General features: G+C 37.5%; 1 protein-coding gene across 1 annotated transcript in view; it reads left to right on the top strand.

The window, feature by feature from the left end:
• The window catches only part of LUZP4 (leucine zipper protein 4), a 32,054-nt gene extending 7,587 nt beyond the window's left edge, over positions 1-24,467 (top strand). The window contains exons 2-9 of the mRNA XM_089904896.1: positions 2,072-2,200; positions 3,352-3,467; positions 6,890-7,019; positions 7,272-7,707; positions 9,853-9,934; positions 20,152-20,204; positions 23,081-23,201; positions 24,369-24,467. Of these exons, the coding sequence (XP_089761022.1) occupies positions 2,072-2,200; positions 3,352-3,467; positions 6,890-7,019; positions 7,272-7,707; positions 9,853-9,934; positions 20,152-20,204; positions 23,081-23,201; positions 24,369-24,467 (1,166 nt within the window). The remainder of the gene's footprint in view (positions 1-2,071; positions 2,201-3,351; positions 3,468-6,889; positions 7,020-7,271; positions 7,708-9,852; positions 9,935-20,151; positions 20,205-23,080; positions 23,202-24,368) is intronic.
• Positions 24,468-25,126: the final 659 nt, after the last annotated feature.

Below are 25,126 nucleotides of genomic sequence, written 5' to 3'. Positions count from 1 at the left end.
AGTCGGAAACTCAAAAGATAATTAATTAAATTATCTAATTAAGATAATTAAATTAATCAAAAGATAATAAAGTTAATTAAAGAAAACCAGCCATCTGCTGTTAATGAATTCAGCACTTTTCTATATATGGGAAGATGCAAGAATCTGAGCTCATTGAAATGATTCCTTTGATATGCACCTTAACTATCTAGGGCCAGTATCTGGGGTTGTTTTCTATCCTGGATCCCCTCAGGGTGCACAGGGAGGCTGCAGTAGCTGATGGCTAGTTGGCAGCAACATCCTTTGTTTACTGATATGGCAGGCAACATTCTTTGTTCACAACTTATACTTGGATTTGTTTTAATGGTAAATAATATAGTCTACACCATCTCTGGTTGATTGAATCCACAGATGCAGAGCCACAGATATGAAGGAACCATGGATACAGAAGAACCATGTATAGGGAGGGACGGCTATAAGTTATATGCAGATTTTCAACTGCAGGGAGGGTCAGCACCCCTAACCCTCATGTTGTTAAAGGGTCGACTGTAAGGTAATGAGAAAAAAGTCTATACAGAGGTTTGTACAGATTTTAAACGTAGAATACAGGAGAAACAACAGAAGAAAAATTAAAAAGAAAAGAGAATGCATAAAAAATACAAGGAACAGGGACTTCCCTGGTGGCACAGGGATTAAGAATCTGCCTGCCAATACAGGGGACACGGGTTCGATCCCTGCTCTGGGAAGATCCCACATGCCATGGAGCAACTAAGCCCGTGCGCCACAACTACTGAGCCTTCTCTCTAGAGCCCTTGGGCCATAACTGTTGAGCCCACGTGCCACAACTACTGAAGTCCGTGTGCCTAGAGCCCTTGCTCTGCAACAAGAGAAGCCACCACAATGAAAATCCTGAGCACCACAATGAAGAGTAGACCCCGCTCGCTGCAACTAGAGAAAGCCCATGCACATCAACGAAGACCCAACTTGGCCAAAAACAAATAAATAAAAAATAAATAAATTTAAAAAAAGAATACAAGGAACAGAAAATTAAAGACTATGTGTGCAGGAAATATTACAGCCAATGGCTGCTGAGAGACAGACAGAACAAAAGCTTAAAATAGGATAGTCAAGAAATGATGCTCAGTTGATTATTGGGCTTTACCCTGATTTTTACCTTTGGAGGTATCAACTATTTCAAAGAAAATCAGAATCAGGTTTTTGGAGACCTGAGGTAGGACTAGTATTAAGCAAAATAATAAAGGAGTGGTTAATCTTTGGTATCTGTTTCCTCTTTGCACCCTTCTCAGCTCCCCCTCTTTCTTCTAGTTTCACTGGGTCCTTCCAAATGCCTAACTTGTACTTATTTCTAAAGATACCTTGACCCAAGTAAGCTTTGATCCACCGATAAAACATCCAACCTTTAGACCTTTCCATCCCAGAGTTTAGGAGAGATACTTTAGAGCAGGTGGTACCTGTCTCTCATCCTTCAAATCATGCCATGCAAGTGCTCTTCACATGAGTGCATAAGAACATGCCTGACTGCAAAGTAAAATCTGATTGCTTCCTACTATTACACTAATCTTGGTTCCTCACCGCTTTGGTATCTCATGTGAATGTCCATTGCCCTTGTTTTCTTTCTTACTTTTCAAGAAAATAAATGCAACTAATTATCTAGCTCTTACATATAGTCTTACAAAAGTGTCATCTTACATATAGGGATGACACTACTGCTCTACATTTCTCTGAAACTAAAATAACGTTTAGTAAAATCATTTATTTAAGTGATTTCCCCCTTAAGCTACTATATTCTGAGAGTATTTTATTTTTGCATAAATGAAGTTACTATAAATCTGTTTAACAGGAATTTTTCTCTTTATTGTTCCAGGAAACTAACCCTAAAATGTCTGCATTGTTTGATCTTAGTTATGGTTTTACAAGTTCATTATTATTATAGTGTTATTTTTCAGGGCTACCAATTTTTTAAATATTCTAAAATACGATGAGGTAAGAATGTAGATTATTCTCTTGAGACACATTGTTGTAATTCAGCTTTTTTCATTGTCTTTATTTTTTTCTGTGTTTTCTAATACAGATGACATTATAATACTTAGAAAGATAGGTATGGACACTGAAGAAATAGAGAATGAGACACAGAACAATAAAAAAAATACCTCAGTTTCAAGACAGCAATCAAATGCTGATAAGCATCACCAGCAGAGAGGTAAAGTATACAAAAAATCACACGTGGTAAAAAGAGTCTGAAATATTTGTGAGTAACTGGGAAAGCAAATTCACAAATTTGGAATGTGTTCTAAAGTTGCACTGTGTTGCTAGTTTTATCTTTCCTGGAAATGTATGCATACAGGATTGGTAAAAATTTATGCCATGACAAATGAAAACAAAATTTTTAATTTATATGAGTTACTTCCTTAAGAGAGAGCAGGATAAGAATGAGAAATGTTTTGTACTTGTTCCCAAGCCTGTCTAGATGGTCCAGTTCCACTTTAAGGAGGCAATACAGAAGGGTTAAGAGTATGGTTAATAGCCTGAGCACCATGGCATCCACATTTTGAAAAAATAAATGCTGTAGGGCAAAGAGAGTGCAGAAGAACATGAAGAAAGCCTTTTGTATCCCTAATCACATTGGTCAGTGCAGTGTGCATATTTTAATGTGAACGTGCTGTGTATTGCCATAGTAGAGAATTCTTTTCAACAATTAACGATCTCCATGGTCTAGTGAACAGGTTGGAACCGTCTTGACATTGTGTGTACTCTGAGCCCCTTCCAGCTGTCTACCCATGTTCCTTACAGTATTTGTTTGAATCCTTCAGTGGCTTAGCAGGTTCTGAGAAAAGGAGGGATGGTGGTTATTATAGGGGCAAAGCTGCTAAGAATGGTAAGGGGGCCAATCTCATGTTTCTGACTAAACATAAAATTGATCTTCGTGAGCCTTTGGATAACTATATTCTCTGATCATTCCTTAAGCTGTCTTTACACCCAGATCAAAGCAGATGATTGAGGCAAATATTCACATGATTAATTCAAAACAGTTTCTCTGCATCTCTCTTTATTCTATTAGAGTATTCTTTCAATGAATTTCAGATAATATGTCCAACTTTGGTGGCATATGAAACCAAATTTGAGGTGCTGTATACAGAGAAGACTACTATATTAAGGTATACAAATAGAAATAGTATGGCAAAGACTGTTCTAGAGTTCACCGAGACTCTCAGGTGATATCAGATTAATGAAATATCAAAAGTTTTGCAAATACCAGTGCGTAGCTTGAAAACAATGAGATCACAGGTATTACTTCTGAAAGATATGTTGAATTTACCTACTGAAAATACAGAAAATAATTATTTTTTAAAGGATACTCAAGATTCATAAACAACGTTGAGGAAAGAAATGATGAAAAGCCAAACGGAGAACCTTTTGGGTTCAAGTCTGGACAAAGCTCTTTAAACAGGCAGCCTTTAAAGAAGCAGGTAAATAAATACCAAGAATTAACCAATATAAAGGTCCTAAATTTAATATATTTCTTAATATTAAGGATTATTTAAAATTCTATTAAGAGCGGGGATTGTTTCTTAGTACTCCCCCATGCTGACTGAAGCATAATTTAACTTCAATATTTGTTAATTGATTTTTCCTCTGTAACTGTTTTTTTTTTTTATTAAGTTATTTATTTATTTTTGGCTGTGTGGGGACTTTGTTGCTGTGTGCGGGCTTTCTCTAGTTGTGGTGAGCGGGGGCTACTCTTCGTTGCAGTGAGTGGGCTTCTCACTGCAGTGGATTCTCTCGTTGCAGAACACAGGCTGTAGGCACGCGGGCTTCAGCAGTTGTGGCACATGGGCTCAGTAGTTGTGGCTCGCAGGCTCTAGAGCACAGGCTCAGTAGTTGTGGCACATGGGCTTAGTTGCTCTGCAGCATGTGGGATCTTCCCAGACCAGGGCTCAAACCCGTGTCCCCTGCATTGGCAGGCAGATTCTTAACCATTGCGCCACCAGGGAAGCCCCTGTAACTGTTTTAATAAACATTTATTTTTGCTATTTTCAATCACTGCTAGAAATTTTGAATTTATAAAATGCCAAAAGAGATGACTGTTTTCATGATTTGTCTTGTATAATCATTCTCATTTTTGTCCTTATATAATAAGAGTTGTTGATCTTAAGTTTTAGTATAAAAACAGTTTTAGTAGACTTGTGAAAGAATTGTAAAAACTAAAAGTCAGATGACATTAGTGTATGACATAAACTCTGGAACCAACAGATGGGACTTACTATAGTTGTACATTTTATGGTGGTAAATCCATCGCCTCTAAACTTGTATAGATGAGCCAGTCACTGGACAGAAATTTTAGAGGTGCTCATATCCAGATTCATAAGTTAACATTGATACTATGGTTTCAGCTTGCCCTGTAAAGTGATTCTTCTTAAAGTGTTATGTGGTCATTTAGTAAAAAATGTTGGTTCTGGGAGCTTAAACCATTTTTGCCAAATTATATAAATGCAAATTTTGGGGGAAGGAGAACATGTTGCATATTCAAATATTTAGAGGATTGATTTAGCAAATGTTAATTAAATGTCTATTCTAGGCACTATGCAAGGTACCAGAACAGCCCTGCTTCAAATATTATATGTGGTGGTGGGAAAGAAGGATAAGAAAGAAATTTAATGCCAGGCAGTTTACAATACATGTTCTAACAGGGTTATAAGTTATATATTGTGGGGATGCAGCAATTCATTCTGATTAAGGGGATTTGTGAAAGTTTGACAGAGGAGATGGTATTTAATCTGTAAGGTGAGAAATTTTTTGATAAAGTTTGGAAAGAAGGACATGAGCTTACATTACAGTATGAAACGCATAAATGAACTAAGAATATTGTAAAATAGTATTTTCAAATTGAAAGCATCTTTCTTTTAGAGGTTTTTTTTTTTTTTTTTTTGTGGTATGCGGGCCTCTCACTGTTGTGGCCTCTACCGTTGTGGAGCACAGGCTCTGGACGCGCAGGCTCAGCGGCCATGGCTCACGGGCTTAGCCACTCTGCGGCATGTGGGATCTTCCTGGACCGGGGCACGAACCCATGTCCCCTGCATCGGCAGGTGGACTCTCAACCACTGCGCCACCAGGGAAGCCCTGAAAGCATCTTTCTATTTCTCATACCTTTCAGACATTTGAGACTGTCATTATAGCAGAACTCACTGGAAAAAAGTACTCTGCAATATAGAAATGTATTAAAATGTAAACATAATTATTCTACCAATAAATTGAATAACAATTACAGCTTTCAATCATGCTTTGAAATTCTAATAAGCTAGCTTTGTATTTCACAAGATTTAATCCTAATATCAGTAAAACACAATTGTATTTATTCAACACAACTCTTTTTGATAGTTTCTGTTGTTTATAAGGAAAGTTTCTGTTTTTGATAATTTCTGTTGTTTTCTAAAGGTAGAAATCTGTGGTATCCAATTTGACGAAATTAGTTTTTATATAAACATTTGTAAAAAGACCACAAGTTCCTTTGGAAAGGTACTTGGATGCATATGGGTCTTTAAGAGATAGGCCTCAATCCTTCCTGCTGACCCTCTGTGTTCCCAACACTAGTCACTTAGAAAAGAAAATGTACATGTGTATTCCACCCAATCTCCTTATTTATGTTTTACAGTAGAAAATCTGGAGTGTGACTATGGCTTTATGCTTTAGCAAAGCAGCAGATTTGTCATATTTTTTATTTTACTAAAGTTTTATGTGAATAATATTCTTTATACCAATACCTCCCCTGCCTTTTAATAGTTGCATTCAGCTTCTGGTAGTGTTATACTACAAAGTCACAATGTCAGAGCTAGGGCATATTTTGTTTGCCAGGCACTATTTGCTAGTGGAAAGCTTGATTTCTTAGCATGGTCCATATGACTTTGTCCACTTACATTTATGTAGCATCATAGAGATTTGTCAAGGGTTTCATTACTTCCATTTGACTGATTCACTCCACTGCCCTTTTGATTTAAAAAGTGAAAAGGTAGAAAGACTGAGTTGTTGTCAGGCCAGTTTACTTTAACAGTATTAAGTCTACCTTCTGCTTTCTTTATAGCTACCTATCCCCTCACTTATTTGTCTTTCCCTCTAGAATTAAGTATTAATTTATATAGAAGAGATAGATAATTTATTGTAAGTTTTTTAAAATTGAAGTATAGTTGATTTACAATATTGTGTTAGTTGATAGTTTCTTTTTCACCTGATCCTGAACAAGTGAAGAATAAATAGTATGATTTTGAACACTTTCTTGTGGTTCTAAGGATTTGTGCTACAAAATATTAAATATTCTGTCTCTCAACTATAAAGTCAAAGAATTGGTTGTTTCTTTAGGTAAAACACAGATCCAGAAAATGGTAGGTAGAGTATGACCTTGGAATATATTCAAATTCACAAAGCAGTTAATTTTCCATATTTAAAACATTTTATTAAAGTTTTATATGCATAATATTCTTTGTGCCAATGCCATGAGAGATCAGAGCTTTCTACATATTAGTCCTGAAAACTGTTTAGTCTTTAAAAGTAGGGGCAGTGGGGCTTCCCTGGTGGCGCAGTGGTTAAGAGTCTGCCTGCCGATGCAGGGGACACGGGTTCGTGCCCCAGTCCGGGAAGATCCCACATGCCGCGGAGCAGCTGGGCCCATGAGCCATGGCTGCTGAGCCTGCGTGTCTGGAGCCTGTGCTCTGCAACGGGAGAGGCCACCACAGTGAGAGGCCCGCATACCGCAAAAAAGAAAAAAAAAAAGTAGGGGCAGTGGAATTCTAAAAAAAGAGTTTCCCATAGAAATGGACTTAACAAAATATCATTATGAGTTAATGAAATCAATAGGGTATATGTTTCATTTGTTTTTCAAAATTGCGGTTCTTTGCAGGAGAAGTGCAATGAAAATTCTAAAGCCCAAGCAGTGATGAATAAAGGCCAATCAGAGAGGAACCAACATCAATCAGAAGGATCTCAAGGCCAATCAGAAGAAAATCAACACTATTCAGAGAGATCTCGAGGCCACTCAAAGAGATCTCATGGCCAAGCAGAGAGATCTCATCATCAATCAGAAAGATCTCATGGCCAAGCAGAGAGATCTCATCATCAATCAGAAAGATCTCACGGCCAAGCAGAGAGTTCTCATCGTCAATCAGAAAGATCTTGTAGCCAATCAAAGGGATCTCATCGTCAATCAGAAAGATCTCGTGGTCAAAAAGAGAGATCTCATCGTCAATCAGAAAGATCTCATGGCCAATTAGAGAGATCTCATCGTCAATCAGAAAGATCTCATGGCCAATCAGAGAGATCTCGTGGTCAATCAGAAAGATCTCGTGGTCAATCAGAAAGAGCTCGTGGTCAATCAGAAAGAGCTCGTGGCCAATCAGAGAGATCTCGTGGTCGATCAGAAAGATCTCATGGCCGATCAGAGAGATTTCATGGTCAATCAAAGAGAGATCATGGCCAATTAAAGAGATCTCGTAGCTATACAGAAAGATCTCATGGCCAGCCGGAGAGATCGCATGACCGCTCTGAGAGATTCCACAGTCACTCAGAGAGATCTCATGACCATTCAAAGATATCTAATGTCCTATCAGGGAGATCTTATGGCCAAACAGGGAGATTTCATGGTCAATCAGAGAGATCTCATGACCAATCATGGAGATATAAAAGATACTCATCAGTAGAAATTGAGTGTGAATTTAACAGGTAAAAACAATGAGTACTTAACCATTAATGTGTTGAGTGATATGGAAATGTAAAGGCATGCTTTATATATCTATATTTTAATGGCTAAATATGTATTTGTTGAAACAGAATTGAACTGGGACAAAGATATTAATAGAATAGAGGTGATGTATTCATGGCATCAATATTCTTTCAACTTACTGATGCCCTCTAGCTATCATCCAGTTTCCTAATTACCCTAATTAAGTTGTTCCATCTAGGTCAGCTTCCCTGGAAGAGCTCCAATGTACTCAATCTTTCCTACTGAGCCTTTCCCACAATCAAAGTATATTGACTCAGTGTCCCATTCTCTTTGAACCTTCCAACCTGCTAGGCTAGCTAATCTAACAATGAACTATGCTAGATTGATAATATATAATCTCTGAAAATGAATTCCTCTGTTTCCCTCCTCTACCTCCTTTCTAAAGAGTCTTCAGGGAGCCCTCAGCAGACAAATAATAGGTGTATCTTCGGGCAGCTGAACTTTTCTGCTTTCCACAAATCAGAACATAGGAGAGGTCTAGCTTATGCATAGTTGCAACCCTAACCTAAATATATTTTGAATATTGTGTATATTCACTATTGCCTTATAAAACTGTTAGGCTAGGTCTGTCCGCCCTAACAAAAGAACCAGAGAAATTTAATAGTATTGCAGATTGTTTGAGTTTTAAAAACCTCAAGACATTCTTATTGTAATTGGCTAGGTAATTGAGTAAAAACATTATTTTTAATTTAAATTTCTCAGTGATTGCCTTCATTTTGCATTGCCTATAAATGTCTAGTCAAATACTTTAGCTCATATTAACTGCATAGAGTTGCAGTTTTCAGCTAAAAAAATTATTTCCACAATGTATATGTGGGTTATTGTGTATATAGACAATGTCTGATGTAGGCACCGTTTTAATGCTAAAGACCCCACCCTACTTATATTAGCAGTATACAAAGTTTCCTATGAAAAAATTAACATATGTTTAACACTGATGATAAGCAATTATTTCTACATTTATCAGGGATTTTCATGTTTTGCTTCATTTTACACATCCATTTTTGTTTGTCAAGTGGTATAACACTTCCACTAAGGCACTGAAATTCCACTTACTGTTTTCCAATGACATATTCTGTCATTTTACAAGAATTAGCACAAGTAAGTAATTCTTGCTTGGTTAAAGTTATCAAATGTAGAACTCTTACTAAAGAACACATAAAGTACAGAAAATTAATATACTTTGATAATTGATCCCTTGGAGATTAATTCTTCTACTTCATAACTTTCCATTCTAATATATATATATATATATATATATACACATATATATATATAGGTTGACCAGTTAGGTTTAATAATATCCTTAAGACCTGGAGTTGGCTTATGCACCACTCAGGCTAGCTTCACCAGAAGACAAAGACAAACCAGAAATGCTCAACTTCTGCCTTAATTTTTAAGGCATTTCTACCTTAAAAAAAAAAAAAGTCACCAATGTAGAAGCCCAATGTGGTCTGAACAAAAGACAGGTAACTAGGCAAGCATCTGGAATAAAATATGGTAGCATATTCGGAATATTATTTATTTATGGGGACTTACAATGACTTTTTTCAATTTTGAAAAACCAGTATGATTCTTTAAAATTCTAAAGAGGATTTATTATTGTAAACAAGGCGTGAATTTGTATTTTTAACGCCCCCAAGATACCTGATAACAATTTCAGCTTTTGCTCCTTTTTCCTGATTTGGTAATTATATCCACACTCAGATGTTTTCCTTGGCTAGAGTAATATGTAAATAGTAAAGCTTAACAAAAGAAAAACTTCTTCGTAACCTCCGCTAAGTAGCTTACAAGAAATGAGTGGCAAAATCTGTATATCTTTGCATTAGCTGGGCTGTCTACCTGATGAAAGCTTTTCTAAACACAGAAAATAGCTTCAGAGGAAATGAGGTGCTTAGTTTTGGAGTGCTTGCCGTTTAAACTCCAATTATAGAGTGATAACTGATATATCTCATTACCACTACATCATTCAAAGTAATTCTTGAAGTAAATTCAAATCTGATTATAATCAACAAATCAGATCTTTGGATCTTTCAAAATAAATGATTGCTTTTTAAAATATCACCATTTATGATTCATATCAGGACTTTTGCAAAGAAAAATTGGAGTGAATACTTACAGAAACAGATGCAGCAAAGAAATGATACAATGAACATGAGTCCAAGTGTAAGTATCAGCACTTTCAAATTTATAGCAGAGAAACTGTGTGATTTTACAGATTTTCATTTGAATAGGCTTTCTTTCTGTGTCTTTGTTGGCATCTACTTATATTGATGATTAATATATTTTAAAACCTGTTTACCAACATCAAATGTAGGAAGAAGCCACATATGTCATACATGTCTTCATGAGTCAAGTGTTTCCAGCCTTTTGGATAATTGCTTGCACAAAAAAGTTTCCTGCTCCTCTTCCATTACCCCCCATCCTACCTTATATTATTTAGCTTCTAAGTGGGCACTAGACAAAAGTGAGAAAGAATGATACAAATAAAACTTATTTGTAGCACGTACTTAATATTTTAAACAATCTTTTACAACCGTTGAATCCTCAGGACATTGTCTTTATTTTACTACTTATTTACTGAAGATCTATGAAAAGCAATTACAAGAAATGAAGTAAATAGTATATTGAGCAAGCCAATTAAGTCCATTTTGCTGGAAACTTTCATCTTTAATACAGAACATGTGTGTTTGACATAAGTGTTTAGATGAAATTGAGTAGATGTAGCTCCTACATGAAACACCTAATATTTATCCCTACACGTGACACTCTGGTATTTCTTCCAGTACTTCTACCTGCAGGAAAAGACAGGCTAGCTTAAATAGTAATGTGATATACTGTAAAGCGGTCTAGTCTGGGTCTCAGAGAGTTGGCTTCCCTGCCTGGCTAATCCCCTTAGTAGCTGTGTGTATGACCATGAGCAAGTCACCTTCCCTGCTGTAAATCTTAGTTTTGTTCCCCTGTGAATGAGATTAGAATGAAAGATATCTATGAGATGGTTAAAGAAATCTAAGTATTATGGTCTAGTAGCTAATGACAGGGGCTTTGGATTCACGCTTGGATAGAATCATGTTTCTACCACTTAATTTCATATTTAATCAATTCTAAGACATGCTTTTTTTTCAGTTTTCAATATCTCTGAAATCAGGAAATGTCTTGCATTTAATGGTATAGTTAAATTGAAAACTCAAAATCTTTTTAGTGGTACATAAAATAACAGTACATGTTACAATCATGGTATCTTAGATTTGATGAAACATGGTGGCTGAGGAACCTTGGGCAAGTTCCTTTGAGCCTATTTTCTCAGCTACAAAATGGGAACAATATTGGCCTCTTAGGTTGTTGTGATGATTAATTGAAATATATGTAAACATTTTAGGCTAGAAACAGGATTGTGGTAAGCATTCTATACATTGGAATTCTTATTATTTTATCATTACTATGATGATGATTATATAAACTTATTCATTATAATCATTCCTTCAGTGTTCATTGTGGCAATATTAACATGATAACCATAAAAGTTCTTACATTCTAATTAATTTTATGTGATTCAGTTTATATATATATAAATATATATACATACATGTATATATACACACATACATATATATGTATGTATACACACTCATTCATTATTGAAGGGATTTTCAATGTGAAGTAAGAAATCCCCACTGGAATATAGGGGCAAATATGAATATTCTTTAAATAGGAACAAAACCTCTAGCAGGCTTCCAGATACAGTTAAAACCTCACAGGTGTTTCTATTTGTCCATTCATTTCTTGAATCTGACTTCAGTTCCTACCTTTCTATTAAATTTTACTATCAAAAATTTATTACTTTCGGGGCACCTTTGGAGCTGCGGAGGAGAGTGCAGCAACAGGGGTACAGAGGGCAAAGCGGGGAGATTCCCGCACAGAGGATCGGTGCCGACTGGCATTCAGCAGCCCAAAAGGCATGTCTGCTCACCCGCCGGGGCGGGCGGGGCTGCAAGCTGAGGCTTGGGCTTTGGTCGGAGCGCAGGGAGAGGGCTGGGGTTGGCGGCGTGAACACAGCCTGAAGGGGTTAGTGCACCACGGCTAGCCGGGAGGGAGTCCGGGAAAAGGTCTGGAGCTGCCGAAGAGGCAAGAGACTTTTTCTTCCCTCTTTGATTCCTGGGGCGCGAGGAGAGGGGATTAAGCGCGCTGCTTAAAGGAGCTCCAGAGACGGGCGCGAGCCGCGGCTAAAAGCGCGGACCCCAGAGACAGGCAGGAGACGATAAGGCTGCTGCTGCCACTGCCAAGAAGCCTGTGTTCGAGCACAGGTCACTATCCACACCTCCCTTCCGGGGAGCCTGTGCAGCCCGCCACTGCCGGGTTCTCGGGATCCAGGGACAACTTCCCCTGAAGAACGCACGGTGCGCCTCAGGCTGGTGCAAGGTCACGCCGGCCTCTGCCTCCACAGGCTCGACCCACACTCCGTGCTATCTCCCTCCCCCACGGCCTGAGTGACCCAGAGCCTCCGAATCAGCGGCTCCTTTAACCCCGTCCTGTCTGAGCGAAAAACAGACGCCCTCTGGCGACCTACACGCAGAGGCAGGGCCAAATCCAAAGCTGGGCCCCTGGGAGCTGTGAGAACAAAGAAGAGAAAGGGAAATCTCTCCCAGCAGCCTCAGAAGCATCAGATTAAAGCTCCACAATCAACTTGATGTACCCTGCATCTGTGGAATACATGAATAGACAACGAGTCATCCCAAATTGAGGAGGTGGACTTTGAGAGCAAGATTTATGATTTTTTCCCCTTTTCCTCTTTTTGTGAGTGTGTATGTGTATGCTTCTGTGTGAGATTTTGTCTGTATAGCTTTGCTTCCACCATTTGTCCTAAGGTTCTATCCGTCTGTTTTTTGTGTTTTTTTTCTTTTTCTTTTGATATTTTTGTTTTCTTACTAATTATTTTTTAATTTACTAACTTTATTATATTTTACTCTATTTCATTTTACTTTATCTTCCTTCTTTCTTTCTTTTTTCCTTCCTTCCCTCCTTCCTTCCTTCCTTCCTCCCACCATCCCTCCTTCCCTCCCTCCCTCCTTCCTTTCTTTCTTTCTTTCCTTCTTTCCTCTTTTCTTCTTTCTTCCTTCCTTCCTTCCTTTCTTTCTTTCCTTCTTTCTTTCTTTCTTTCCTTCTTCCTACTTCTACTAATTCTTTCTCTCTACTTTTTCTCCCTTTTATTCTGAGCTGTGTGGAGGAAAGGCTTTTGGTGCTCCAGCCAGGAGTCAGGGCTCTGCCTCTGAAGTGGGAGAGCCAACTTCAGGACACTGGTCCACAAGAGACCTCCCAGCTCCACATAATATCAAACGGCGAAAATCTCCCAGAGATCTCCATCTCAACACCAGCACCCAGCTTCACTCATTGACCAGCAAGCTACAGTGCTGGACACCCTATGCCAAACAACTAGCAAAACAGGAACACAACCCCACCCATTAGCAGAGAGGCTGTCTAAAATCATAATAAGTCCACAGACACCCCAAAACACACCACCAGACGTGGACCTACCCACCAGAGAGACAAGATCCAGCCTCATCCACCAGAACATAGGCACTAGTCCCCTCCACCAGGAAGCCTACACAGCCCACTGAACCAACCTTAGCCACTGGGGACAGACACCAAAAACAATGGGAACTACGAACCTGCAGCCTGCAAAAAGGAGACCCCAAACACAGTTAGATAAGCAAAATGAGAAGACAGAAAAACACACTGCAGATGAAGGAGCAAGATAAAAACCCACCAGACCTAACAAATGAAGAGGAAATAGGCAGTCTACCTGAAAAAGAATTCAGGATAATGATAGTAAAGATGCTCCAAAATCTTGGAAATAGAATAGACCAAATGCAAGAAACATTTAACAGGGACCTAGAAGAACTAAAGAGGAAACAAGCAATGATGAACAACACAATAAATGAAATTAAAAATACTCTAGAAGGGATCAATAGCAGAATAACTGAGGCAGAAGAATGGTTAAGTGACCTGGAAGATAAAATAGTGGAAATAACTACTGCAGAGCAGAATAAAGCAAAAAAAAGAAAAGAAAAGAACTGAGGACAGCCTCAGAGACCTCTGGGACAACATTAAACACACCAACATTTGAATTATAGGGGTCCCAGAAGAAGAAGAGAAAAAGAAAGGGACTGAGAAAATATTTGAAGAGATTATAGCTGAAAACTTCCCTAATATGGGAAAGGAAATAGTTAATCAAGTCCAGGAAGCACAGAGAGTCCCATACAGGATAAATCCAAGAAGAAATACACCAAGACACATATTAATCAAACTGTCAAAAATGAAATACAGAGAAAGCATATTAAAAGCAGCAAGGGAAAAACAACAAATAACACACAAGGGAATCGCCATAAGGTTAACAGCTGATCTTTCAGCAGAAACTCTGCAAGCCAGAAGGGAGTGGCAGGACATATTTAAAGTGATGAAGGAGAAAAACCTGCAACCAAGATTACTCTACCCAGCAAGGATCTCATTCAGATTTGATGGAGAAATTAAAACCTTTGCAGACAAGCAAAAGTTGAGAGAGTTCAGCACCACCAAACCAGCTTTACAACAAATGCTAAAGGAACTTCTCTAGGCAAGAAACACAAGAGAAGGAAAACACCTACAATAACGAACCCAAAACAATTTTGAAAATGGGATTAGGAACATACATATCGATAATTACCTTAAATGTAAATGGACTAAATGCTCCCACCAAAAGACACAGATTGGCTGAATGGATACAAAAACAAGACCCATATATATGCTGTCTACAAGAGACCCACTTCAGACCTAGAGACACATACAGACTGAAAGTAAGGGGATGGAAAAAGATATTCCATGGAAATGGAAACCAAAAGAAAGCTGGAGTAGCAATTCTCATATCAGACAAAATAGACTTTAAAATAAAGACTATTAGAAGAGACAAAGAAGGACACTACATAATGATCAAGGGATCGATCCAAGAAGAAGATATAACAATTGTAAATATTTATGCACCCAACATAGGAGCAGATCAATACATAAGGCAAATACTAACAGGCATAAAAGGGGAAATCGACAGTAACACATTCATAGTAGGGGACTTTAACACCCCACTTTCACCCATGGACAGATCATCCAAAATGAAAATAAATAAGGAAACACAAGCTTTAAATGATACATTAAACAAGATGGGCTTAATTGATATTTATAGGACACTCCATCCAAAAACAACAGAATACACATTTTTCTCAAGTGCTTATGGAACATTCTCCAGGATAGATAATATCCTGGGTCACAAATCAAGTCTTAGTAAATTTAGGAAAATTGAAAATATGTCAAGTATCTTTTCTGAGCACAATGATATGAGACTAGATATCAACTACAGGAAAAGATCTGTAAAAAATACAAACACATGGAGGCTAAACAATACACTACTTAATAACGAAGTGATCACTGAAGAAATCAAAGTGGAAATAAAAAAATACCTAGAGACAAATGACAATGGAGACACGACGACCCAAAATCAATGGGATGCAGCAAAAGCAGTTCTAAGAGGGAAGTTTATAGCAATACAAGCCCACCTTAAGAAACAGGAAACATCTCGAATAAACAACCTAACCTTGCACCTAAAGCAATTAGAGAAAGAAGAACAAAAAAACCCCAAAGTTAGCAGAAGGAAAGAAATCATAAAAATCAGATCAGATATAAATTAAAAAGAAATGAAGGAAGCGATAGCAAGGATCAATAAAACTAAAAGCTGGTTCTTTGAGAAGATAAACAAAATTGATAAACCATTAGCCAGACTCATCAAGAAAAAAAGGGAGAAGACTCAACTCAATAGAATTAGAAATGAAAAGGGAGAAGTAACAACTGACACTGCAGAAATACAAAAGATCATGAGAGATTACTACAAGCAACTCTATGCCAATCAAATGGACAACCTGGAAGAAATGGACAAATTCTTAGAAATGCACAACCTGCCAATAATGAATCAGGAAGAAATAGAAAGTATGAACAGACCAAGCACAAGCACTGAAATTGAAACTGTGATTAAAAATCTTCCAACAAACAAAAGCCCAGGACCAGATGGCTTCACAGACGAATTCTATCAAACATTTAGAGAAGAGCTAACACCTATCTTTCTCAAACTCTTCCAAAATATAGCAGAGGGAGGAACACTCCCAAATTCATTCTATGAGGCCACCATCACCTTGATACCAAAACCAGACAAGGATGTCACAAAGAAAGAAAACTACAGGCCAATATCACTGATGAACATAGATGCAAAAATCCTCAACAAAATACTAGCAAACAGAATCTAACAGCACATTAAAAGGATCGTACACCATGATCAAGTGGGGTTTATTCCAGGAATGCAAGGATTCTTCAATATATGCAAATCAATCAACGTGATAAACCATACTAACAAATTTAAGGAGAAAAACCATATGATCATCTCAATAGATGCAGAGAAAGCTTTTGACAGAATTCAACACCCATTTATGATAAAAACCATCCAGAAAGTAGGCATAGAGGGAATTTTCCTCAACATAATAAAGGCCATATCTGACAAAGCCACACTCAACATCATCCTCAATTGTGAAAAACTGAAAGCATTTCCACTAAGATCAGGAACAAGACAAGGTTGCCCGCTCTCACCGCTCTTATTCAACATAGTTTTGGAAGTTTTAGCCACAGTAATCAGAGAAGAAAAGGAAATAAAAGGAATCCAAATCAGAAAAGAAGAAGTAAAGCTGTCACTGTTTGCAGATGACATGATACTATACATAGAGAATCCTAGAGGTGCAACCAGAAAACTCCTAGAGCTAATCAATGAATTTGGTAAAGTAGCGGGATACAAAATTAATGCACAGAAATCTTTAGCATTCCCATACACCAATGATGAAAAATCTGAAAGTGAAATCAAGAAAACACTCCCATTTACAATTGCAACAAAAAGAATAAAATATCTAGGAATAAACCTACCTAAGGAGACAAAAGACCTGTATGCAGAAAATTATAAGACACTGATGAAAGAAATTAAAGATGATACAAATAGATGGAGAGATATACCATGTTCTTGGATTGGAAGAATCAACATTGTGAAAATGACTCTACTACCCAAAGCAATCTACAGGTTCAATGCCATTCCTATCAAACTACCAATGGCATTTTTCACAGAACTAAAACAAAAACTTTCACAATTTGTATGGAAACACAAAAGACCCCTAATAGCCGAAGCAATCTTGAGAACGAAAAACGGAGCTGGAGGAATCAGGCTCCCTGACTTCAGACTATACCACAAAGCTACAGTAATCAAGACAGTATGGTACTGGCACAAAAACAGAAAGATTGATCAATGGAACAGGATAGAAAGCCCAGAGATAAACCCACGCACATATGGTCACCTTATCTTTGATAAAGGAGGCAGGACTGTACAGTGGAGAAAGGACAGCCTCTTCAATAAGTGGTGCTGGGAAAACTGGACAGGTATATGTAAAACTATGAGATTAGATCACTCCCTAACACCATACACAAAAATAAGCTCAAAATGGATTAAAGACCTAAATGTAAGGCTAGAAACTATCAAACTCTTAGAGGAAAACGTAGGCAGAACACTCTACGTCATAAATCACAGCAAGATCCTTTTTCACCCACCTCCTAGAGAAATGGAAATAAAAACAAAAATAAACAAATGGGACCTAATGAAACTTCAAAGCTTTTGCACAGCAAAGGAAACCATAAACAAGACCAAAAGACAACCCTCAGAATGGGAGAAAATATTTGCAAATGAAACAACTGACAAAGGATTAATCTCCAAAATTTACAAGCAGCTCATGCAGCTCAATAACAAAAAAACAAACAACCCAATCCAAAAATGGGCAGAAGACCTAAATAGACATTTCTCCGAAGAAGATATACAGACTACCAACAAACACATGAAAGAATGCTCAACATCATTAATCATTAGAGAAATGCAAATCAAAACTACAATGAGATATCATCTCACACCAGTCAGAATGGCCATCATCAAAAAATCTACAAACAATAAATGCTGGGGAGGGTGTGGAGAAAAAGGAACACTCTTGCACTGCTGGTGGGAATGTGAATTGGTACAGCCACTATGGAGAACTGTATGGAGGTTCCTTAAAAAACTACAAATAGAACTACCATATGACCCAGCAATCCCACTACTGGGCATATACCCTGTGAAAACCATAATTCAAAAAGAGTCATGTACCAAAATGTTCATTGCAGCTCTATTTACAATAGCCCGGAGATTGAAACAACCTAAGTGCCCATCTTCGGATGAATGTCTAAAGAAGAAGTGGCACATATATACAATGGAATATTACTCAGCCATAAAAAGAAACGAAATTGAGCTATTTGTAATGAGGTGGATAGACCTAGAGTCTGTCATACAGAGTGAAGTAAGTCAGAATGAGAAAGGCAAATACCGTATGCTAACACATATATATGGAATTTAAGAAAAAGAAATGTCATGAAGAACCTAGGGGTAAGACAGGAATAAAGACACAGACCTACTAGAGAATGGACTTGAGGATATGGAGAGGGGGAATGGTGAGCTGTGACAAAGCGAGAGAGCGGCATGGACATATATACACTACCAAACGTAAGGTAGATAGCTAGTGGGAAGCAGCCGCATAGCACAGGGAGATCAGCTCGGTGCTTTGTGACAGCCTGGAGGGGTGGGATAGGGAGGATGGGAGGGAGGGAGACGCAAGAGGGAAGAGATATGGGAACATATGTATATGTATAACTGATTCACTTTGTTATAAAGCAGAAACTAACACACCATTGTAAAGCAATTATACCCCAATAAAGATGTTAAAAAAAAAGAATAAAAAAAAATTTATTACTTTCTTGTCAAATTCAATGGCCTTTTCTCAGTCCCCTTCTTCCTCTAGTTCTTTGTAGTATTTCATTTATTCATTCAGCATTTATTGAGCTCTTATTATTTGCCAGGTATATGCTATGTACTTGAGAAAGAATCTTTACTAAGAAAGTAAGAAAGAAAGGAAGGAAGGGGGAGAGAGATAGAGAGAGAGAGAGAGAGAGAGAGAGAGAGAGAGAGAGAGGGCAGCATAGTATAAATACTTAGAGGTATGCCCAAGGTACTATGGCAGCATGGGGGAGAGAATCCCAAACCAGCTAGGGAAGTCAAGGAACATCGTAGAGGAGATAGTGTTTGAGTTGAGTCCTAGAGGCTGAGTAGGAGTAAGCAAAGCAGAAAAGGTGGAAAAGGCATTCCAGTCAGAGGAAACATCATATGTAAAGGTACAGGAGTGAAAGAAAGCATGGCATATTTTGTAAACTGCAATTAGTTTAGTTTGGCCAGACTGCAGTGGTTTTTAAACTTTGTACTTCAGAGTTCTAGGGGTTGTGAAGAGGTGCCTCTGGAGCCAAAGAAGGCAGTTTTGCTTTTCAGTATTTTACATATTGGGATACCAAGTAAGATTTTGTTGGAACTAGGGATTCTTTCACTTTAAAAATTAGTTTGAAACTCATTGAGCTCAAGTGTAGAGTGTGTGGGCAGAACTGTTGAGGGGCTCTACAGATTTCTTGGCTGCTGTATTATTTGTAAGGCTCTTAATAACCAAATCCACCTCCAAACTGTAACTGTGGTTAGGACTTCATATAAAAACAGCTGGACCACCAAATACCAGATATATATAACTGGATGCACTGAAACCAGTTTAGTTATGGAGTGAACTGGGCCAATTAACATTTGAATGGAATGTTTTGATTATGCTTTGGTTTTTCTCATTGACCACACATAGGTGTAAACTATGTTGTCACAAAGTAATTACAGGAATAAGGGATTTAAGTTAATTATTGAAAAAAAAATCCTAACTTTCACTTGAGAAGTCTGTTGGGGTAGAAGTGAGACTTTCTAAAATTAAGTTGTTAGGATAATACAGTTCTCCATCTCGCTTAGCTATCTTGAGTACACTCAAGGTCACAAGTCTATTATGTAAAGATTATAAGGACACCTTGTGGATTTTATCTACAGTCATTATGTTTCTCCTTGATGCAGACAAGTAGTGTGTGTATCCAGGCTATATCTAGATCTTGAGAGTTTTCTTCTGGGTCACTACTAGATGTCATTTGATCTTTCTGAATCTCTGTTTCCTTATTTGTTATGTAAGGGGGTTGGACTGCTTGATCTCTAAGGGTCCACTGTCTTTGACATTCTTGCATCTGTGAATAGGGGAGAAAAATCTGAAATTGAATGTTAGATTGAGGATCAAGCAAAAAGACTATTGTCACTGAAATGTTAGTCAATTTAAAGTATAGAAAATAAGCACCTATGCTGAGTAAAGAAAGCTTTGGCATGATCGGTTTCAACCTTTCCCATTTAGATATCACTGGAAAATGAGTACATCACCTTTGAAAATTTTCGAAGACGTGAAAGGTAATTGCAGACAGACATCTGTACTACTAACTTTAATTCGTTTTGGGAGAAAAATGAAACAAAAATGAATAAATATAACTTCTAGTAGGGGGCTCTAGAATCTGATTCTGAACAATCCATAAAATTTCTGTAAACAATCCTAATGTAGAACCAGAAAATTCTGGCTCGATTTTGCCTTTACGTTTGAGATTCCCCTGCATCATTTTCCTATGGTGAGTATAAATGTCTTGATGTTGTGCCCTTTCCACTTAAGGCATGCAAGAATTGTCACCTGGAAGAATTTGGTGCCATTCCTCATTTTCAATCTTAAGATTAAAATCCTTCTGCTCTTTAATAATAGTATATATTAAGTAAATTTCAATATTCCAAATGATCTTACCTTTAATCATGGAGGACTTTGGCCAGTGATTGATTATTAGGAGCATTTCTGTATCCTTTCAGAACTACAACAGGGAAGGGAAGAATGCTATTACACTCCCTTTAAAATGGGTCTAACCAAAGGCATCTGTGGAAGGGTTGAAAGAGCTGTGGACATAGAAGCAGATTAATAGCGATAGCTAGCATTTACTGAGTGCCTGTTATGTGCTAGGCAGTGTGCTAAGCACTTTTACATTTGTGATTTAATTTAATCCCCAACAATCCTGTGAGGCAGGTATGAACATTTCCGTATTACAGGTGAATAAAATAAGCTCAATAGAGTGTATTGGTTTTCTTGAAGTCATACAACTAATAATATAATTCAAATTTTGAATAATACGTTCAAATTTGGCTTGTGTGGCTACAAAACCTGTGGGCTTTCTATTCTACGATACTGTCTCTCTACAAGTACAAGATGAGGTTAAATTCTTTAGAAGCCTAGAGTATTAGTTTTTTACTACTGCTTAAATAAATTACCACAAACAGCAGATTAAAGCAGCACCCATTTATTATCTCACAGTTCTATAGTTCAGATATCCAGGTATGCTTGGCTGGTTTTCTACCTAAGGTCTTACAGAGGTGAAAACAAAGTTGTGGCCCTGGCTTGCTCTCTTATGTGGAGGCTCTGGGAAAGAATCTGCTTCCAAGCTTATTCTAGTTGTTGGGGAAATTCATTTCCTTGAGGTTGTGGGAATGAGGTTTCTATTTCCTTGCTGCTGTCAGCCAGCAGCCCCTCTGCTTCTAGAGGCAGCCTGAATTCCCTTTCACGTGGGGCCTCCTCCATCTTCAAACCACCAACAGCATGTCATGTTTGGTTCACTCTTTGAATTATTCCGACTTCCTCTTTTGCCCCCTCTTTTGTTTTTGTTATGTGATTAGATTAGGCCAACCCAGATAACCTAGCATAATCTACCTAAAGTCAATTTATTAGTAATTTTACAAATTATAAGATCTCTTTTGCCAGATAAGGTATTATATTCATGCATGTGCTATCATATTCACAGTCCTGAGAGAACTCTTTGGGGGCCATTTTTAGAATTCTGCCTACCACATCCAGAATGTTACACTTACCTGGTTTTAAAGTTAAGAATGCAATCTATTTTGTTCAATAAGTCAAAAAACATGCACACATTCTATGATATGCTATCCAAAAAGTAAAGAAAAGGAAAGAGAAATTATAATTAAAAGTTAATTAGGAAACCAATGTTTATTTAATCACTCAGAGCACTCTCTTTTTTCCAAATCAAACACTATTTTTGGTCCAGTTGGGTCCTAGTAGGAGCAGTATTTATAATCAGAAAAAAAAGCAACAGTGAAAAAATACTTGACTTATTTAAGGCCACTGATCACAGCAACTTAGCTGGCACTATCGAGATAACCACATAGCATTTGGGCTTTCGTTCTCTACCTCTGATAGAATGTGACTACATGCCATGGTTTGAATGTTTGTGTCCCTCCAAAATTCATATGTGATGGTGTTAGAAGGTAGGGCCTTTGGGAGGTGAATAGGTCATAAGAGTGGAGCCAATGGGATGAGTGCTTTTATAAAAGAGACCGCCACAGAGCTCCCTTGCCCACTGCACCCTGTGAGGAGACAGCCAGAAGCTGGCAGTCTGCGATCTGGAAGAGGGCATTCATCAGAACCTGACCGTGCTGGCACCCTGATCTTGGACTTCCCAGCCTCCAGAACTGTGAGGAATAAATTTCTGTTGTTTATAACCCACCACCACCACCAGTCTATGTATTTTGTGATATCAGCCCCAGAAAACTAAGACATTACATGTGGTAAACATTTCCCCTTGAACTATTTAGCCATCCATTAAAAACCAAAACCAAAAATTTCTGTACTGTTTATTTACATGAACAGCTGTTATAATAATACAAAGCAGAAACCACACCCACTAGCAGCCATTCAAAGTATACAATTCAGTGGCTTTTAGTATATTAACAGAATTGTAGCACCATCACCATAATCTAATTTTAGAACATTTTCATTATCCCCAAAAGAAACTCTTTGTACCCATTAATAGTTACTCCCCCTTCACTCCCTTCCCTTTCTGCCCCCCTGCCCAAGGTAACTACTAATCCATTTTCTCTGTATATGGAGGCACTGGCTACTTTTGTTCCAAAATGCCTATAGGCATGACCGTACTTAAATAACAGTAAAACTGCTTTGGCATTTAAACAGCAGAAAACCTCATCTAGTGGTTTTGAAGTGACAATATGAAAAAGGCTAGATTAATGCCTACATGTGATCCTCTTGAATGCTATAGTCCAGATTCAGTACTTGTAATCTTAATACTATTAAAAGGAACCTTGAAGTTTCTTGGATATACTTTCTTAATTTTATAGCTGGTGAAAATGACACCTAGGGACGTTAAATTGAATGACTTAACATTACTCAGCTAATTAATGGCTCTCAAATATATTTTAATTGAAACATTATGCTTAATTGACAGACTCATGAGACATGAGGTTAAAGCTTCATTCCTAAAGACTAACTGTGCTACAACCAAGAGTACTCATTACGGGACCAAAGAAATACACCTGAAATATAACTTCAACAAAATCTGTCATCAGGTAAATATAATAGAGTTGCACGATAATGTTGTTCATGAGATGGTAAAGAATTCATGTCTCTTTTAGGTATATCCAAGGGTATCTTTTATGTATAGGAAAAAATGTGTTTAACCAGAGCCTATTTGGGGCTCCCAATACACAAGAAATTTCTTCCCTGTATTCCATCTTCGTAAAAGACACAGAGGTCAATGAAATAAGCCAACCTCAATTACTTATTTTTTAAATGAACTTCAAGTTACACATGGATTTAGCTCAACGTAGTATATGTTTACGTCTGTGGCGGCCTTCAGGCTCAACATGGTTCTCGCTTGCCAAGAAGACAACCATGTTTACCAGACTACGTACTAAAGCAAAATAATATACTAATGTATTTTTAGTGATTTTCACAGTGGGGGTTGAAACCAAAAGAGTTATCTGCCAGCCTTCAGTTAGCAACAGGTTAAGTTAACCAGAGCATCCTATTCCATACACATTCAGATTAATTGTGTTTTGCATAAAAGTATATGACCTATAAATGGAAAATAGGCAGTATAGAGTAATGGATATAGCCCACTTGGGCCTCAGAGCAGTATCAATCTGGTTTCTGATTTAGGTTTTGGGGTGGTATTGAAAAGGATATTTCTTGAAGATGGAGAAAGAAACTTAGGCTCAGTGGCAGTCTATAAAAGGATGAAACTAGAAGTTAAGTCTTGGGAGATCTTTGAGATATTTTATCTGGTTATAGACTAAATAACACCAGTTGGAAATCACTTGGGCATAGGGGTACCTTCACAAGGCAGATTACCAAATTCCTGGGCATAGTTGAGGCATTTAATCTCCACTCCATAGAAGTAAACCTGACCCTCATTCCTCTGTGGAAGCTTACCCACTTATTCTGTGGGGTAATAGTATGCTTTCTTCCATACCTCTTCAATTAAAGCTCTTTGATGCCACTGTTTAGCCTGTAAGGACCAAGAGGTGGCCTCAGTGATATACCATAGATCAAACTACTTCCTGCTTCCGGGATCACAGAAAAGAGCTCTGTGCAGTTTCTTCAAATTCACTCTTCCTTCTGTCACTCACAGTCTTCTCCAACCATCCCCTGTCTACTTTTAGTAACCATGTTTCATGAGTGTTTTGTAACATTGTTAACGTCCTGAGGTCATACAGCTTTTCTCTCTTTCACAGACTAGGCTTTCACTCAATGAGAGATTCTCTATGCTGAAAAGGAACAAAACACCAGGAACAGTTGTCAGTTTTGAAGACCAAAGTATTGTTTCCTTTTAAAGATTTGCTGTTAACAGATATTGTAGTGAATTTTGTGCAAGAGCATACATATATTTTCAACATTTAACTTTTTATTGCTTTTGTTGATGTATTTTTCCTTAGGTAAGCTTTGATGTGAGTAATCTGTCAAAACTAAGTGTCTACATAAAAGAAAAAGTGTTTAGCTTTGTTTGCATAAAAGAACAGAAAGGTGAGCAAGAAGGAAGGTGATTTACAGTGAGAGATTTTAGGAAAACAGCTATTTTTTCAGAATTACATGTCTTTTTGACATTAGAGAATTTCTTGCTTTGGTTTGATTTATTCTTTGAGCTCTAGAACCCACATATGACACCTAAGTAGACTATTTTGACAGTAGAGCAAGGTAATTGATATCTTTTATAACTAAATATTCTGTGCCTCAAAAGTCAGTCAGTAAGATTAAATTCTACTCTTTGATTTTTAAAATGATAGATTTGTACCTGAGCTTATACATTTTTCTAGGAATTTATGCTTTTACATTCGACAAGCATTTGTAAGAACTTTAAACTGTTCTACTGTCATTTTTTGTGAACACATTAAAGTTAATAAAGTTTAAATTAAAATGTGACCTTTTTCCTGTTCATTGATGCTTGGGTCCAAAGTAATAATGATCTTGGTACAGATTATCAAAGTGTAATTTG

This window comes from Delphinapterus leucas, chromosome X (genome assembly GCF_059928025.1).
Source record: "Delphinapterus leucas isolate spDelLeu-1000000601 "Yukka" chromosome X, BTC_Dleu_Yukka2, whole genome shotgun sequence".
NCBI lineage: Eukaryota > Metazoa > Chordata > Mammalia > Artiodactyla > Monodontidae > Delphinapterus > Delphinapterus leucas.
The sequence above is the reverse complement of the archived record's forward strand: the minus strand, read 5'-3'. Positions and strand labels throughout refer to the sequence as shown.